At 38.6% G+C, this 17,752-nt stretch overlaps 4 protein-coding genes across 4 annotated transcripts; 1 reads left to right on the forward strand and 3 right to left on the reverse strand.

Annotated features, from left to right (window-relative positions):
• Positions 1-143: 143 nt before the first annotated feature.
• Positions 144-5,427, reverse strand: LOC140928592 (integrator complex subunit 12-like). Its single transcript, XM_073378364.1, is given in 6 exon segments — positions 144-731; positions 1,561-1,683; positions 2,014-2,106; positions 2,889-2,955; positions 4,415-4,800; positions 5,206-5,427. Coding segments are annotated over 6 exon segments (1,122 nt in total). The 3' UTR covers positions 144-500.
• Positions 5,428-5,430: 3 nt separating this feature from the next.
• LOC140928593 (uncharacterized) lies at positions 5,431-9,825 on the forward strand. The gene is made up of 6 exons (XM_073378365.1): positions 5,431-5,707; positions 7,079-7,234; positions 7,728-7,846; positions 8,307-8,411; positions 8,793-8,860; positions 9,310-9,825. The coding sequence occupies exons 1-6, from the start codon at positions 5,434-5,436 to the stop codon at positions 9,434-9,436; spliced, it is 849 nt and encodes a 282-aa protein (XP_073234466.1). The 5' UTR covers positions 5,431-5,433; the 3' UTR covers positions 9,437-9,825.
• A 134-nt stretch (positions 9,826-9,959) lies between these two features.
• On the reverse strand, positions 9,960-12,236 carry LOC140926999 (uncharacterized). Its single transcript, XM_073376667.1, has 3 exons — positions 11,020-12,236; positions 10,876-10,941; positions 9,960-10,526 (listed from the first exon to the last, which is right to left on the reverse strand). Exons 1-3 carry the CDS (start codon positions 12,190-12,192, stop codon positions 10,077-10,079), a joined length of 1,689 nt encoding a protein of 562 aa, XP_073232768.1. The 5' UTR covers positions 12,193-12,236; the 3' UTR covers positions 9,960-10,076.
• Positions 12,237-13,582: 1,346 nt separating this feature from the next.
• Positions 13,583-17,263, reverse strand: LOC140927000 (uncharacterized). The gene is made up of 2 exons (XM_073376668.1): positions 17,065-17,263; positions 13,583-14,141 (listed from the first exon to the last, which is right to left on the reverse strand). The coding sequence occupies exons 1-2, from the start codon at positions 17,208-17,210 to the stop codon at positions 13,589-13,591; spliced, it is 699 nt and encodes a 232-aa protein (XP_073232769.1). The 5' UTR covers positions 17,211-17,263; the 3' UTR covers positions 13,583-13,588.
• Between the last annotated feature and the right edge of the window lie 489 nt (positions 17,264-17,752).

A 17,752-nucleotide genomic window follows, 5' to 3' on the forward strand; every position in this document is an offset into this window, starting at 1 on the left:
CCCCAGCTTCCACCCTTTCTCCAGATCATCGTTTTGGAATCTTCCATGTTCGTTTTGGGATCTTGGATTTTGGAATAAGGACCAACCACCGTCAAATAGTGCTCAAAAAACACTTGCTGATTTTATGATTTTTGCTACCACCTTGGAGAACAAGAGTTTATTTAAGGGCCATTTTGTACATTTGGCAAGCTTACTGCTGTATTACAATAATACAAGAATTTATATAGCGCCATTTCCATGAGCTCAATGGCGCTTATTAAAGCATAGTTTAGGCAAAAACATTTAAAATATCTAATTCACATACTGTCCTTTTTCAAACAGTTTTCTTAGTTCTGGACAAAATCAAACTAGCCCATAACAAGCAGTGTGAAATGATTTTTGAAATTTATAGAATCTGACAGATTCTCTGTTCCGAACAGTGTCCTCATGTGAGAATTGAACAGGAGCATGTATATTTTGTAAAATAAAAGGACAGAGCACAAAAACGTTCTTTTCAGTTTTTATCTGCGTGGAATCCTAATCTGTTGATGATTAAACACCCTTTGCTGAGCCTTTTTCTTGACCATCTGTAACCTTTTCAAAGCTAGTGACTGCATGGCAACATTCTGTGAAGAGGAAGATCCAGTGCTTGTTGATGGCTTGCTTGTCGCTGTTGATGATGAAGATAGGGCTGTATTTGAACTGAGAGCTGGGATGGCAAATGACTGATGCGTGGTTGGGGATGGACTAGGCTGAAATGAACAAAGTACACATTGAAAATTTTCACATGTTTGCTCTGCGAACTGCATACCATTTCCCAGTGACATTCTCAATCTTTTAGCCTGCGAAGACAGTCTCTAGATTATCTCAAAAGGTTGGCATTGGGTGGTACTGAAGTTAACAACAGTTATGGAGAAAACCAACGCGATCAATAATTTGCTTTTAAACAAAACGCTGAGATGTAAAAAAATAGACTGCTTGCAGTATGCCTTTTCTTTTCAAACCTCTTGAGTTCTTATTCCAGCCAGGGCATTTGCAAACAATACCATTACAGAAAAGGGATTGCGACGAGACAAGAAAAGATGGCCTGGAAATGTAGTAAACAAACCCTCTGGCAACCCAGAAGCAAGTAGCCAATTTTACTACTGTTGACAGATCATTGACATGTCTGTGGGTATATATGTTTGGTGTGAGAAATAGTCACGAACAGACAGGTCTGCCGTAACTAACTATGAATAATGACAAACCAAGCAGTAGCCACATATAAGCTAAAACATTTAAGGATATCTTCCTTTTGAAGAACAGAAGGAAACTGCTGGCAATCTTAGAGGAATCAAAAAAAGTATAATTTATTAATTGTGTATGTTCTGTATATAAAATGGTTCAAGTTACTTGGGTTAAATTGGTTACTAAAATGACCTTAACAGCTTCGAAATCCAAAGACCAAACAAAAGATTCAGCAGTCACTTATTTTTCTTCTCGGGCATATGCCTTCGTTTATCATGACTCATTGCTCACCTGCATGGGTTACTTGTTGAATAACTTTGAAAAGAAGACTGCTCACAGTCTAACAAAAGATACCTTTATCTCACTGATGGATGGCCGTTTGAATGAAGTCATTGGGGTGGGTCTGCTGAGAGGTACGTGTGGTTTACTTGATACTGCTGATTCCGCAGGCCGGGACTTAGGAGATGCACTACTTGCCTGTGAATACCATGCAAATTGATTTCATACAAGCACAATAAGCTGACAGAAAACTGTCAATGAACTGGCCATTATTCCAATAATTTGTACAGACCCTAATTTACTACAGGTTCCTAAAACTCCGAAAGTTTCTGTCTAATTTCTGCTAGCCCAGTAAGTGATCTAATCTGAAGTGTAAGCTGTCTCCTTGCTGCTGTCCTTCAAGGGGAAGCCATGGGAGTGGTCTGTGACACTTTAGACTAAGAGTTTTCTAGGTCAGGGTAGTCTTCAACTGAGATGTTAAATGCCAATAGACAATGATGAAATAAATAATTATTTTATTATACATACCATTTCCCTCATCCTTCTCACACACTGACTGCAATACCAAACATGTCTAGGATCGTTTACTTCACTGTCCATCACACATGGCTCATGACATCTCTGACAAATAAGTGTATAAAAGCATTGTTAACAACATTGCTTTGGATCAAAGTAGGGCTCATAATGATGCAATCACTGGCAAGACCCACGGTGTTAATAAATGTCTTGCTTAGTAAATTGATGCCATCGCCTGATAAAGACCACTAGCACATATTTCAAATGTTGTGATCAACAACAGAGTAGCCTGTACCACAGACAAAACGATAAACCTATGGGCCAGGTTGTTCAAAGCTGGGATAAGATAACCCAGGGTTAGTGCAAAATTTGATTTCAAATATTCAGTTTAATTCTTTTTGTCAACAAGTTGATGATTTGATGCTCTATGGATATCAGAGAAAATTGCCCAAGAAAATGCTTTTGAACAAAAGAAAAAGAAACACGGGTTAAATTAACCATGGGTTAAGCGCCAATCGGCCTTCCAACAACTGTGCCCTGGTTAAGTCCATCTGTGAGCAAGGGCCGAAATCCTTATTCTGGGCCCCAGCTGTGTGGCAGGATTGGAGTACCTGCCATGATTGGCCCGTTAAAAAAGCATAATTTGATTGATCAATCATTTTGAAGGGAAATTCAAAATACACTTCCAGGAATTTGTTGAGTTCATCAGAGGTCCACGTTTCTCAGACTTTGTGACTCAGGGTTGGATAACATCTGTGATGCCAGCTATTGCAAACAAAGTGAATAAGGTGGGACACGTGATAAATGAGCCTCGAGCCTACCACACACATACCACAATGAATAATTATTACACCTTTTATAAGTGTATAAACTAAATGTTGTTTTACCTGATGATAAAGGGAATGGCACTCATGGCACTCAACCAGTTGATTACCTGGAATTTTACTCTCTTCTCTGAAAGGAGCACAAAAATAAATAAACAATATAAGATAATAATTCAGTGTCATTTCATAAAAGTACATATGAGCCTCTAGTAAAGAGACCACCAAAATTGCGAAAATTTAGTGGTTACTTACAGTCTCATCTGACAAGACATCCAGACACATCTAATTTGTGGAGGATAACAATATACCTAGCGAAACTAACTTTAACAAAATTTAAATCATTTCTTAAGACTTATTTTTGTTCAATTTAACTTATAATCAGGATTAGTTAGACATACTTTATAACATTATTAATGCATACATACACCTTTACACCATTCTATAATTTTTTTATTTCTACATTTGTTGCACACATGTATCTATATACTTTATTTACACTATTTTATAAGTCAATAATACATTTTTATCGCACAATAGATTATATTTACATAGATATTTACATACTGTAAATTTTTGGCTCATTTTCATTATTATTATTATTATTACAGTGCAACTGAGAAAACCTTGAATACTTAAAATATTTCAGGAATGTCTGTTGTGTTACGACCAATCACAGCAAAGATCAAGACATGCAAGCAAGCCACAAAACCACAAACTAATTCATGTTCTTGCTTGCAGTTTAGTTTTCTCATGCCTGATTGGCTTTTTTCTTGCACCACGATAACATTCCAGAAATATTTCTGGTGTTCACGGTTTTCTCAGTTTGACTGTATTTATTGCATGCAATTTTGAAGTTACCTATAAGTGTGGTTCTATGTTGTCACTGAAAGATTTTATTTTGTTATAGTTTGAGTGGCATAGTATATACAATGAACAGAGACCACATCATGCATCATGCAACCACTTAGTGGTTGCTTACAAGAGGTTCAAAACAACAGAAAATAATAAAACCATCAGGCCAAACAGTGGTTGTGGTTGCTTGTGGGAGGTGGTTATTTTGGAGAGGCTCTGATTATAGGGATTTGACTGGGAAGAGCTTGCTCTGACACCAATTTCAAATATGTTTAAGTAATGGTCCAGATAAGAAGGAAAGAGCCAAACGCAATGAACATGTCGGAATGCAAAAAAGGTGACAACCTTACTATTGTCTCTATTACACTTCTGATTGGTTAAAACATCAAATTTTACGAAATCTCCGCAAAGCAGCATGTATATTAATCCCTTGTTTTCTAACCAACTTCCTTATAACAAAATCTCATCTGAGTCTAAGTAACACAGAAATCCTATGTGAAGAACATTTCAAATTGTAAACTTTTCTTGGCTATTGCTTGCAAGTCTAATGCTTGGTCGAAATCTTTTAACAAATAGAGTCAAAATATATTTTATTTCGTAGACTTCCTTTTTGAAGGTTCATGCATTCTATATGTGAAAATGAAAACATTCCTACGTGAGGAAAGTGTATTGTGCCATAACAAAAGAAATTGCTTCCCTTCTTACCCAGACCATTACTTTAAAATACCACTGCTCACCTATAGCAAATACTGCAGACAGATCCCAGGTCAATCATCAAGTCATCTACCACGGGCTGCAATGCACTATGGGAGTCCAAGTCACCTTCATTCAAAACATCCTCCACATCAAAATGTAGTTTAGCTTTCTTTGTTGAACTGTGGTCCATGAAGGAGCTTGAGCTAAGTTCAACTGTTTCTATCATGCTAGAACCAATCTCCAGTGTTTCAACATTAGATTCCTCCACTGCAACAGTTCGGTTTTGATCAGCCTGACCAGAGATGATCTGCATGGCATCAGCATCATGCTTTTTCTCTGCTAATTTAACTTTTACTTCAGCTGTTGACACTATGGCACTTGGCCTCCTGTCAGAATTAATCCCCAGCTTCTTTTCCTTTGTTTTTTCCTAGGAGAAAAAATACAATTTATTTTCAGACCACAGAACATCAGCATGTCTCCATTGTTAATCCCTGTGGTTCTAGAGCTACATCTGTTGTGGTTTTCTTTTGTTCAAAACTCATAATCATACATTACCATAGTAAATACCCAAAAGCAAAAAAAAATAAAATTTAAACCAAGGATAAAATTGAACCATAAACATACCCTTTTGTTACCTAACCCAAAGATATCTCTCTCGTGATCCCAAAGAGAATGAGTGGCGTGTGAAGACCTTTGATAGTTCACTGCTTATATTGCTTATTTGATAACCAAACGCGGTTGTTATATCACGGTTCACGTTGACTTAATTTTGGGACGGACTGAAATCTGATCTGTCCCAACTATCAACAAGCAAAAAGCAATGTTACTGTACCTTGGGAGTTTTCGTGACAGGAACTTGTTGGTTGTGCTGTCTAATGACATCATCTCGAAGTGCACGAAGTTGGTCTAAAGAGTCAGGGTGTCGAGAATGCAAAAGCTTCAATGCCTTGATAAACACAGCGTCAACTTCAACTGGACCACTGGCGGTCGCCATCTTGTCTCCTTCTTTCACAGGTCACCCAACATTGCCGGTTGTTACCGCTGGCTCACTCATGAAATCATGGCGACAACAAGAGCTGTCGGTGAATTTGCAATTCTAAATTCCGGCGATTCCTCGCTGCAAAGTTTGCCTTCTGCTGTTGAACTTTCCAGACAACTTCAGAAACTTATGCTGAACATCAAGGGAAACTTCATCTCCCGTGAAGGACACGAAGTCGACTATACTGCTTTAAAAGACAGCGACTTGTTCAGGGAATATGTGGAGAGGACGAAAGCTCTAAAAGTCGTGGACTTGGGGAGCTTAGAAAGAAAGGAGAAAATAGCTTTTTTCCTAAGTATCTTTTATGCTGGATCTCCGTTGTTTCTTGCATGCATGCAACAGCCCGATCTTTTTTTGAGATGTCACCAGTGTTAGTTGAAGCAGATAGGGTACAAATAGCCCCGGTTTGTGGTCTGGGACGCCCAACCTCTCCACCCTCCCCCCTCGAAAAAGTAATAATTATTTAGAACCCATAGCTAAGCGAAGATAGGATTTTTTCATGCGGTAGGCCATTTTTTTTTCGGAATTATGGACAAATGATTTCACCTTTGGAGGTTTACTACCCTACTAGGTAAAGATAAAAAATTGAAAATTAAGCCGGTAGGGTAGTTACCTGGGGGAGGCCCGAGCAGTTGCAAAATAATGATACTGACCTGGAGGTGGTGGGGATACTCCCTGGAGGGGGGGATACTCCCTTATATAAGCTCCATAGGTATGTGCCACCCCATCAGCTAGGGTTTTTGCACCGTTTTGGTCTGAAAATGGGTATACACTTTGCCCACTTTGGTCTGGAATCGGGTTTGGTTTCTGAGGGAACTACTGGAGTGTATGAATGTATTTATCATTTCAATTCCAAATGAGTAAGAAAGAAAGAGAAATATGCGAATTCAAAAGACATTTTTGTTTGCGCTCTAATCTACTAGTAATGATAACATAATCGCTATCTAAAGGACAGGTCTGACAACGGGTATGGATTTTAGAGGTCTGGTCTGAAAACGGGTCTGGAAAATTACATTTTTTGGTCTGAAATAGGGTCAGAATTTGGAGAACCAGATGGCACACCACCACCAAGAATTCCCAGGAGTACTCCCCCCCCTCCCACCCACATCCCTGGGACATAACAAAGGGCTATCAAGAAAGGGACTGACAAAATATGTTTGCTATAAGGAGGTTTCATTATATATTAAAGTTCTTTTTCTTAGATTTTATTTTAACTGGGTTGAGAAACATTAGTGAATTTACACAACAGGATGGGAGAGGAAAGAAGAAGGCAAACCTTGTGTGACAATAATTTTGTTCGAAACAACTTTTCCCCAAACTTCACTTTCCTTTAATATACAGATCTTTTTGCAAAAGACCAGAAAACCTTAATGTTAAGTGAAGATCACAACAAAACGTGCAAGTAACAGCCCTGTCACATTTGTCACACACAAAGGTCTTGCCGTCCTGCTCCTGCTATCCTGTTGCATAAACTCGCTATTGTTACACCGAGGACTTTGTTATGTAAAGGTTTGTTAAATCAAGGCTCCACCGTGCCTACCTAATACCACTCCACCACACCTGTTCCTGGATATAAAATTTTGATGCTTTAAGGTAACCTTGTCAATCTTCCAGTGCAATTAACAAACTTTACTCTACTAGTTCTGATTCCTTAATGATGATTAAGATATTTATAATTCCCTCACAATTCATGGCTTGGCAGCCTGTGATACTGGAGTACCTAAATCAGTGCTTGAGATTAACAACTTTTGGAGAAAAACATCGTACAACATTGGTGGATATATATTTTCACTTGATGACATTGAACATGGAATTCTCAGAGGTACCAATTTTTTTCTTTTTTTTTATGCCTGTGACACAGTGACAATGATAATTATGATGATGACAGTGATGATAGTACTAGAGCAGCCTTGGATTTTTTTTTTCCAAAAGTCCAGCCATCTGGAAAATGTTCAATAAGCAAAACAATAAATAGCGTCAGTTACTATTTATAGATGATAGAAGCAAAGAAATTTAACTTGTATTCAGTCACGAAATTACTTGCTTGTAAAATCTTGCTTAATATAAAGCTTACTTGTTTTCATACCTACTCATGAGACTTCACAAAATTTAATGGTAGCTGTCTTTCAGTTTGCCTACATTTTTTGTTTGTAAGGAACTTCTACTTCATATATTATTTACTTCTTTTATGTCTTTTTTATGCCATTTTAAGGCTTCAATCTCAGGCTGTCATAGCTTGGTCTCTAAGTTATTTCCTCACTGAAAGCTTTCTTTTGTGTCATCTTTATTAATTGGGTGATTTAATAACTTGTTAGGTAACAGACCACACCCATCTGATGCCAAACCATTATTTGCTGAAGACGATCCTCGGTTGCAGTTTACTGTTTCAGAAGTTGATCCTAGGATTCACTTTGCTTTAGTGTGTGGAGCAAAGGTACTAATCAGGGTTTTTCCTTTTTACAATTTTTAAGATATTCTTTTCTGTGAACTAAAAACATGAGAAAAATAGGTAGAATTTTTAGGGTCATTCAGGATTCAGAAAGTAAGAAATGCTCTAAACCAATTTGTTCATCTTGAATAAAATATCCATTGTACTGTGCATCTCAAATAAACCTGATTTCTAATTTTATTTGAAAGTAATCCTGTTGCATGCAGTTTTGTTTAACTTTCTACAGTGGAAGCTCTCATAAGCGGACACCCTTAAATGTGAAAAAGGTGTCCATAACTGAAGCTTGCTGCTTACGAGGGATTTAAAAATGCAGAGTTTGTATGGGAGTTGAGAAAAACAGGGTTCTGTGAAGGTGGCCATAAGTTGAGCTGTCCACTTATGCGAGTGCCAGTTAGGAGGGCTTCCACTTTATTAATTTTACCCTTTTTGTCATTCTTACAAACAGTCTTGTCCAGCCATCAATGTGTTTTCTGCAAAGAACTTGGACTTTGCTTTGCAAGCAGCAGCACAGAACTTTTGCTCACAAGAAGTGTGTGTTGATGATTCCAAGGTATAAAAACATTTGTCTTGGTTTCTTTAATTGAAGTAACTTTTGTGGACCATGCGAGTACAGCTGTATGTCAGTAGCAAATGGTGCTTTCAGAGTCTTTTGAGTGCATAGCATCAAAAATAATTGTTTTATACAAAAGTTACACATGACTACACCAAACCTTGACAACTAAGCTGCCATTAGAAGTCATCAACTCCTCTGCTAACAAAAGAGGCAATCGCCTTTTATTAAATGACAACAACGTTACTGATTTTCAGAATTACTCAGTTTCTAACAGGTAGATTTTAAACAAACTAAATAGAGGCTTTAGGTGATCTTTCAATATCTTTTAGTTATTAGGTCATAATAATATTAATTTGTATAACATGAATTTTTTTTAAGGTTTCCTTGTCAAAAATATTCCTTTGGTACAAAGCAGATTTTGGTTCAACAGAAAAGGAATGTTTGAGGTGTGTCAACTTGCAATAATCCTTCAATGTAATTTGTAATTTTGTAATTTGTTTACCCATGAGGCTCTAAGGAATTCATAAGAACTCGTTGAAACATGTCCGTGCGTTCCAGATCGAATTGGAATTTGAAAGTGTTGGTTTTTAAGGAGAGGGAAAACCGGAGTACCCGGAGAAAAACCTCTCGGAGCAAGGTAGAGAACCAACAACAAACTCAACCCACATGTCGCGTCGACGCCAGGATTCGAACTCAGGCCACATTGGTGGGAGGCGAGTACACTCACCACTACACCACCCTTGCTCCCTGAACCTGTTACATTCTCTTCTGTTCAGTATGCCATGTTAGTTTTGATTGATACATGATGTTTTTGTTTTGATAGTTACAATAGAAATTTGTTTTATTATAAAAATTTATTGTTTTTTTCTTTTTCTTATTCAACACTATCATTTAGGTGGATTTCTCAGCATCTTCCAGAAGAGGAACAAAAGAAATTGAACAGTTTATTGGAACATCCTACCAGTTTGATTAAAATTAGTTATAATGATTATAACTGGAATCTTAATGGGTCAAAGTTGTAAAATTACTAACATTAAGCAGAAAGAGGGAGAAAATTGTTGTAAAAGTTACTGACAAGCATGACTGCAAGGTTATCAGGAAGTTTCAAGTTGGTAGCTTTTTTGTTAAAATAAGTGGCAGATTTTGCCATTTTTAACTAAAGGATTAGAGGATTACTCTGGTGCGTGGAGAAACTGACCAAAACCATGGAGAATAACCCTGGTTGATGAATGTAGCATATCTTATTTTACCAATATTGTCAAAAAAAACTTTAAATTATACTGACAATCATCAGCATAATAACACCAAATCCTTTTCAATATTGTAAATAATAATTAGTCCACAAACTGTTTTGAATCATAGATTGTAATTTATTGCCAATAAAATGCCTGCAGTAACACTGTTTTAGCAATTCTATAATTTTTGAGTGAAAATGTTGACTAATAGGTACTGATTCAAAATCAGAATTGAATTAAAAAAGGTTATCACAACTGTCCTTATCAGTATCATTACGTTAGTATACCAAGATATATACCGGTACCTACTGGATAACCAGCTGGCCTGAGATGGAGGCAGTAATAATTGTCGTGTTACATGACTGATAACCCTGTGGGTTGGTGAATATTTTGTGTAGTAATTAAGAAGTTCAAACAACTAGAAACATTAACCGGAAATGAAGGGGCCAATCCTGGGAATAGAAGGTTTGGAGGGCATTCTCCGCAGTTGGCTCAGTTCACTCTCGCTTTTGTCCTCTGCTCCATTCTGACAACTGTCAATCGGTGAGATGTCCTTTCTGTTTCTTAAATGTGTCTCTACACTGCTTGTAGAGTAGTTCGATGGAGTAATACATGCTTGAAATTTGCTGTTTTTGGGAAAAACCACCTGAGGCTCTCTCTTCATCAAAATCTCAGCAATAACTTGGCTGCGAAGACCTGTGCCAGACAAACTTGGTACAGGACTTAGTGAAGGGCTTATCTCAGAACTCTTGTTTGGAGAAAAACCTAGCAACTCATCAAAGTCACTTGGTGTCTGGCTCTGGTAGCGAATGAGTGGTTTAGGAGTTGTAATTCGTAGAAATTCCTTTTCGCCGAAGGTTGGCTTTCTTGTCAATCTCTGGTTCAAGTGTACAAAAGAAACAATGGTATCAAATATTCGCTTGTTAAAGCTTACATGAATGTAAATGTGTCTTGTCTTTCAATTGATATGAAAGCCTCTATCCGTCCCCGCTTTTCAATGAAAGTGAAAAGACCACCTTCGACTTATCGTGTAAGCTAACTTGAGCTTAAATCAACTCGATATGTGAAACGTATTCAAAGATTCACGTTTCATTTTGGTCAAAAGAAGCCCAGCATATGGCATTTAATTGTTTTTTCCACAGTGATTTAAGAATTGAAGTTTGAGAAAACTGTATAAAAATAAAATAATGACTGGCGCGATTGAGCACTTGCTTTAATATACTTACAGAAATCTCAGAACTGCTTTTGCAATACTTCAATGTGGGCTTCGGAAAGGCTCCCAGAACTCTTCCCTAGAAAGGCATTTTAAAAAGTCCACGGTTAATGAAATATTTTATTTAAGCAGAGAAATCCCGTCTGTTTAAATTTACCTTGGTTTTATTGGCTCGCCCGACAGTTTTGGGCACAATTCTTGGTAAATCTTTGATCCTGCTGTTCACTCTCAGTTCAACTTTTTTCAAGTCGCTTTCCCTACTTTCAGTTTTATTGGCGTCCTTGGTATTAGCTTCACTATTCACGCTACGAACGATGTCATCTGGTTGAGTTGTCGGTGCAGTATTTTGAAACTTAAGAAGTGTTGTCACTGAATTGGTTTCCTTTCGATCGGCCTTTTGCACTGCGGTTGTTGATACCGATTTTGCGTGCGTTTTCCGTTGCTCACTTGAAGTCGCAGTGTTATAGCTCTTCACGCCCATCCTTTTATGCTCTTTTTGTTCTGACATTCTTGGGCAAGGCCCGACTTTCAAATACCCAGAATCACAAGGGTTTTTCGTTTTAGACATACGAAACCTGTAAAACGTGAACGAAGGAGCTGGAAGCAGGGCTTTACGTTTCGTTTCATTGGTTCTCTTGGGTGATTTCTTAACATTGCTGCGGCAATTTTCCTTTAACCGCCACTGAATGTGTTTTCTGATGAAATCGTTAGTAATTTGTTCCCGATAGCTCTTGATATAGTGTGTAGTAGATTTTGAGTGGTTAAACGTGTATCCCGGCTGAGGTGACGGTGAAGCAGACCGAGTTCTAGCCAGGTTATAAATCTTTCCGCCATCTCGCGCGTTGCGATTTGCCTGATCATCAATATATGACACACTTTTAGCTCTCGCATCTTTCACCATGTCTCTCTCAATATGACTTTTTTCATCCATGTTTTCCTTTGTGATGCTTAAATTACGATGACAGCGTGGTAGAGTGAAAACATGCTCGTTTTTACCGCAAGTAGAGATCCTTTTCGTTGCAACCTCCGGCTCAATTTGATAGCCGCCTTTATGATGCTTTGCGAAATGACATATTTGCCATGCTGATAGTGGTGTCTTAAAAGCCACACTGTGAATGTTTTCCTTTTCAGTAACAAGCATTCTGTGCATGAGACTTCCCAAGTCTTCATTGCTTTCTTGTAAAACTACATTGTGTGTCTCTGTAAAGCTCCCCTCGTTTTTTCTACCAGAATCTTTACACGCGCACTGCTCACTAATCACCCGTAGCTCTTCACTTGCTTTTAGCTCTATTCGCTTCTTGAACGCACAGGGAATGGTATCAAAGTTCATGTCTGCATAAATTGACAGGAACTCCTTATAAAACTTAAGCGCTTTCCAGAAAGTGCAAAACAAGTCTGCCATCAGTGACGTGCCTGGCCCATGGCAGGTAGCGTTCCTATGGTTACAGCACAGGTCTACCATCAGTTCGACCTAATTTTCGTTTTGGCCTCGTTTCTCTTATCTCGTTCTTTCCTTTCTTAGAGAGTCATTTTTAAATTGTTTTGACTGTCTCACTAGCTATCTAAACCTTCTTATGACTCATCAATAGGTCTAGGAGCTTAGATTCTGTGTAACATGTTTTTTGTTTGTTGTAAGTTTTTCTATCACAGAGTGAATGGACGAGTAGTACCCACTCACCTGAGTGAAATGAACTTGGGTGGGGCCACCACTACTTTATCATTTTTGGTTTGTGTGAGTCGTGTGAGAAATGATTCAGGGATTTCCGAGGTGGATCCGATTTCTCAAAGACTCTATGTCATGGCAAGTTCCAAATTTTTTGGTCAAAGCTGCGCTGAGGTTATGACTAAGTATTCTTTGTCATCTTTGCTCGGAGCTCAAACAAAAAGATTTCTTATGATTCTATCAAAGGGAACGCGCGCAAAAAATTTTGACATTTTCGACAACACCTGAAAAGTTCACCCAATTGTTTTAAAGTTGTGATTCGTTTCCATCCTGGACATCGAAAGCCAAGGACATTTGCTTATGGTTGGCATTTACTAGTAGCCAAATTTTAGATAAAATCGGACCATTATTGCAGGGTTTTCTTTGATTCCAATGGATTTTTGGTGTTTTAAAGTAATACCACAAATTCAAACCTTGGGGAATTCAATTTTATTGTAAAAGCGCACATTGTATAAAGCGCGTAATACCGGTACGTCTTACACCTAATGGGCTCCATCGAACATACTAAGTAAATTGCAGTTATTTTTATTCAGCAAGCTAAAGCCCGGAAACAGATCGAATAGTGCGGAGCGAAGTATTTCTCTGCAATCTTAACTTCTTACTCTCCGTCACTAAAGGGGGCAGAAGCTGCCTCCTCTAGCTCCTCTGGCGCTTCACGCACAAGAGCGCGAAACGCAAATGACTGGTAACGAAGCGAAAGGAACCATGAGAAGGAGAAAATGGTTATCCGCCTTCCTTCCTTCGCGAGCAATTTTTCATCGAGATACAGACGAGTGGGTACCAGGCAGGGTCAGCAGCTAACTCAAGGTGTGGCGTTGGGGTAAAAGTCAAGTGCACTCCAAAAAGAGAAGTTTTATTCAATAAAAAGCATGAGACGATGATAAAAGGTGGTCTGCAAGTAGACAACAAGGAAGTATATCAAGGCCTAAAAAACATTGAATTAATAGATAAATAAATAAATAGATAAATACGTAAGTAAACAAGAATATGCGTTGTGTTAAAGTTATCCTCTGATTATTGGTTGGGCCAATTCAGCGAGTCTATCCGAACACCTTGCTTTTTGTGCCGCTCTGCTCACTTCAAAGGCGTCTGGATTTGGTAAATTTGCTGCTATTTCGCGTTTCATTGGCAGGGCCAGATCATCTATTCGCTTAGATGGCTTGGCTTTTAAAGCGGCTTTCGACACTTGCCACACTTCAACTTTGTCTGGTGTAAAGCCCAGTGGGACTCCTTTAGCATGGGACAGTTCCTGTACTCTTTGAGAGGCCCGTGAGGTAAGCGCCCCTTTCTTTATAATCCACTCGCGTTCCACAATAGTAGGTCTTTTCTTGGCCATGGAGAGGTTTTCAATTCGCTCTGAGGCAGAAGCCTTTTGTGCAGCTAAGGAAACCGTGGTCTGGACCGGTCGGCAGGGCTTATAGTCTGTGTGAAATTTCTTGTGTTGTGAAAGATAAACCAGGCGTTCACTAGGTGACGCTTTCATCGCTGCGTTGCTCACATTCCAGACTGGGGACGAGCGTCCAATGGTAAAGTCTCTAAAAACGTTGTATTGTTTTCTGTAGTTTAACAAAAAAAAGTAATAAAACGTTACAGGTTGTCCAAGGGATGATGAGAGTATGATGATAAGAAATTTTGAGATTTGTGCTAAATGTTCCGATCTCTGTCATTGGTAAGAGAGTTCAGCAAACTAATAGTTTCACCAGCCTACATCTAAAGAATCCGGAATCCCGCTAAGGATTGGGATCCATGTTGCATTGACAAGGAATCCTGAATCCAAATCCAAACTTTGCCTCCCCTGCTTATATCACAGTACTTCTTGAAACGAAGTTACTACCCTCGCGCTACAAAGACCAAATGTAATTAACAGCTAGTGGTCACATTGAAACTGATGTCATTTGTTTTTTTTTTCTAAGCCATCATATCACAGGATTTCGGCTCAAAATAAGCGTTTTTCAAGCTAGCCATAATGATTACGTCTCCATCATGATCGAGCAAAAAGGCAACTTTATATTTTACTCCGTCAGATCAGACTTTTTTACAATTCTCACCTCTAGAAGCGTGGAACTACGGTAAAGACTTATGGGTGAATGAAGGGTGGCATAATCCTTTTTTTGCCAGACGGATCTATGCTTCTTGGTGTAGAAAAAACGTGATAACTCAAGATAAATTTCTTATTATTTCACCATACCTTGTAAAAACTCTCCAACAATATTCAATAGGAAATTTATAAGGGTGCAAATGAGAACTTGGCAAACATTGAGACAGGCAATGACTCGCTATAGGCCCCTATACAAGTGCCGATTTTTTTAAGCGGATAGATGTGAGGTCTATCGCTAGTCTAGGCTATATTATAAATATTGCCCACAGTAGCGTACTGTGTTCAGATAGTTCGGCTGCTTTGTTGCGAGGTTTGTTGAATTGAAACTAAACTCCGTCAAAATAACTGGTACTTGGAAGTCTGAGAATAAGAGCTGAGGCTGATAACCAACAGAACAGGTGATTCAGTAGCCTGTGCCAGGCTCTCAGATAGGAGCAAAGCTAAAATAAGACGCGCTCAACTTGGGAAAGGGGGCGGTGGCGGCGGGAGTCTCTCCCCAGCCCCCGCGCCTTTTTCGCATTTCTGTTTACTGAACGACTTTCCACCACCATCTCGGAGTCTGGAACAGGCTAGTGATTCAGTCAATTAAATATCTATTTTTCAGATTTTCGACGCCCCCAACCCCTCTTGAATGTCAATAAAAGAATAAACTAAGGAGACGTGTGTTCCCAACCAACTAATCTATAAGCAAACAATGGCTACTGTAGACAAGCTTGATGACTCAATGAGAGGGTTATAATTTCATAAACTGGTACATAGTTTTTATTAGTCTTTGCATAAATTCGTTTATCGTATGAGCTGTCTTACTGCCCTGTAGACATTATAGTTGCTGTCCTGAAAAGCTATGAAGTTCAACAACCAGAAGCTAATCTAAGCCATACCCCATTACCTTTTTTTCACTATTGACTTTGTATGAAAAACTTGGTAAAAGAAGTCCTAAGAAAATGAAAACTTCGTTTTATAAATTTGCCATGAGTCGTTTGTAAACAGAAGTTATTGGAGACGTGTTTGGAATTTAAAGAGGGACATAGGCCACTGCTAAAGCAACGCGAACTAAGTAGTGCAGACTAGAAACAAACTCACAAGCCATGACAAACTGAAAAGCAGCATGTCCCTGAGGAATAGATGATAACAAAAAATCACGCTTTGCAAAGCGTTTTCTATGCAAATCTTTGTTCTGAATAGCGTCCTATGGTACCTTACTGAGTAAAAGTTCTGAAAAATTTTCTGTGTTAGACTGAATAGCTGTTTATGCAACCATTATTTGAGCGTGGTTTCAACAAAATTGGCACAATGTCTTTCTAAAACAAAACAGATCTTTCCACTTTCTGACTAAAAGCTTTAGACTTGCACGGAAATTCGCTGCAATACATTTGAGTTCTGTCAGCGGAGGGTTAAACAGCCAGTTCGAGGAACAAGCATATGCTACAAATCGAGGATGAATTGGAGAACTGAGTATTTTTTTAGACCAATGACGCGACGCCATTTTGCGGTACATGTCCTATATTTCCTTTTTGGGCAAACTTCAATTAAAAGCCTGAAATGACCAAAGAACTCAGTCACAAATTTGCTAGAAAATTAATACTGAACCAATGTTTGGATTTTATGTAACTTTGATCTTTTTCTTCGCTATAGTTTTTTTTTTCGCCAAATATATATTTTAAAGATAGTAGTTATATGTCCCATTAAATATAAATGAATATTTGATTTATCATCTACCGTGAGTTATGGCTCATCATAAATTTCTTAATTACACCCTAAAACTCATCATTCCTCTCCTCCGTGCGGTTTGACCCCATAGACCCGAGGAACGTGCAATTTAATACGAGTTGTTTCCGAACAAGAGCCATATTGTGGCTCTTGTTGCGAAACATCACCCAACACTTCTCAAAATATTTTAGATTTTAAAGATTGCGTTATGATCAAGATGACATCTCCTAATATCCACATTATAATTATTATTTAATTTTATAGATATCTTCTATAGATCTTAGACAACAACTAGCCTCGAGAATACTCTAAATAGCACCAAATTTTTTACGGACAAACTCCAGGCGATATTTAGTATGTACTTTTAACTTAAATAAGAAATCATAAATGTTTTACAAATATTCAGTTGAAAAGTCAAGCAACGCCGCATCTTACCTTATCTTCCGCACTATGTTTAAGAAATCACTCAGTGCTATAAAAAGCAAGGCCAAACGTAAAGGGAAGCACGATTCGTTAAATGGGCTTGACTAACGCGGCATCATGAGCAAAACTAATCGTCTACGATCTCTAGCTTAGAATTTTCCCAAGCTTTGCATTCCGGCATTCAGACCAGCTGGCGAAGGTTAAACGTCTGGTGTTTACTCCATAGTAAATGATATCTCATAACTTACTTGTAAGCTGGTGTTTTTACTTCATCAAAAACGCTTTTCCGCGAAACCCCAAGATCAGGAATTATGGGGACAATTTTGTCAGTAGTCTTGATGTCATAAAAATAGCCGTAACGGGGATGAGACGTTACAATAATTTTTTCATCCATTTCTTGCGAAGGATATCTGCGCTTGAAAGAAGCAAAAGTTCGCGCGTGGAACATGTGTCACACAAATAGAAGTCACAAACGTTGCCATAGAAACCGATTTTTAAAGGCGAAATGGGTTCTGGGAGTAAGAACTACTGTATGTGTGGTCAGTCTCCTGGTGTGATCCTAAAAATGCTTAGATTAATTACAATCATTTTCTTTGAAACGTGGCTGAAAAATCAAAGTTGTGAGCATTAGCCTGCGTGGCAGACGGAAAAAAAGGAAGGACTGAGGGAGGTAAAGCGCGAATTCCCCTCTCCCTTATCCCTCCTTTCCGCTCCTAAGGCTGTCGACACCCGGCCAAGCAGGCTACGTGGACCCATGTCCAGGAACCTGGGAGAAAAGTTTATGTGTCAACCGTCTGAAATATTACGCACTCGTACGTCTTGCCACTAGCCTGCGAAAACATCCGTTTCTCCTCGCTCTTCGCCGCCGCGCGAAACGTCCCCAGCAGCGAAGACCGAGGAGAAACGGATGTTTTCGCAGGCTAGTGGCGAGACGTA

The sequence above is a fragment of the Porites lutea genome, chromosome 2, assembly GCF_958299795.1.
Source record: "Porites lutea chromosome 2, jaPorLute2.1, whole genome shotgun sequence".
Lineage (NCBI taxonomy): Eukaryota > Metazoa > Cnidaria > Anthozoa > Scleractinia > Poritidae > Porites > Porites lutea.

Coding starts and splice junctions, on each gene's coding strand:
- LOC140926999 (XM_073376667.1), bottom strand. CDS start 12,192: ATGAACTTTGATACCATTCCCTGTGCGTTCAAGAAGCGAATAGAGCTA. Junction 10,942..11,019: donor GGCGAGCCAATAAAACCAAG/GTAAATTTAAAC, acceptor ATGCCTTTCTAG/GGAAGAGTTCTGGGAGCCTT. Junction 10,527..10,875: donor AAAGCAGTTCTGAGATTTCT/GTAAGTATATTA, acceptor CACTTGAACCAG/AGATTGACAAGAAAGCCAAC.
- LOC140927000 (XM_073376668.1), bottom strand. CDS start 17,210: ATGGATGAAAAAATTATTGTAACGTCTCATCCCCGTTACGGCTATTTT. Junction 14,142..17,064: donor GTAAAAACACCAGCTTACAA/GTAAGTTATGAG, acceptor GTTAAACTACAG/AAAACAATACAACGTTTTTA.
- LOC140928593 (XM_073378365.1), top strand. CDS start 5,434: ATGGCGACAACAAGAGCTGTCGGTGAATTTGCAATTCTAAATTCCGGC. Junction 5,708..7,078: donor GAAAATAGCTTTTTTCCTAA/GTATCTTTTATG, acceptor ATGATGATTAAG/ATATTTATAATTCCCTCACA. Junction 8,412..8,792: donor TGTGTGTTGATGATTCCAAG/GTATAAAAACAT, acceptor ATTTTTTTTAAG/GTTTCCTTGTCAAAAATATT.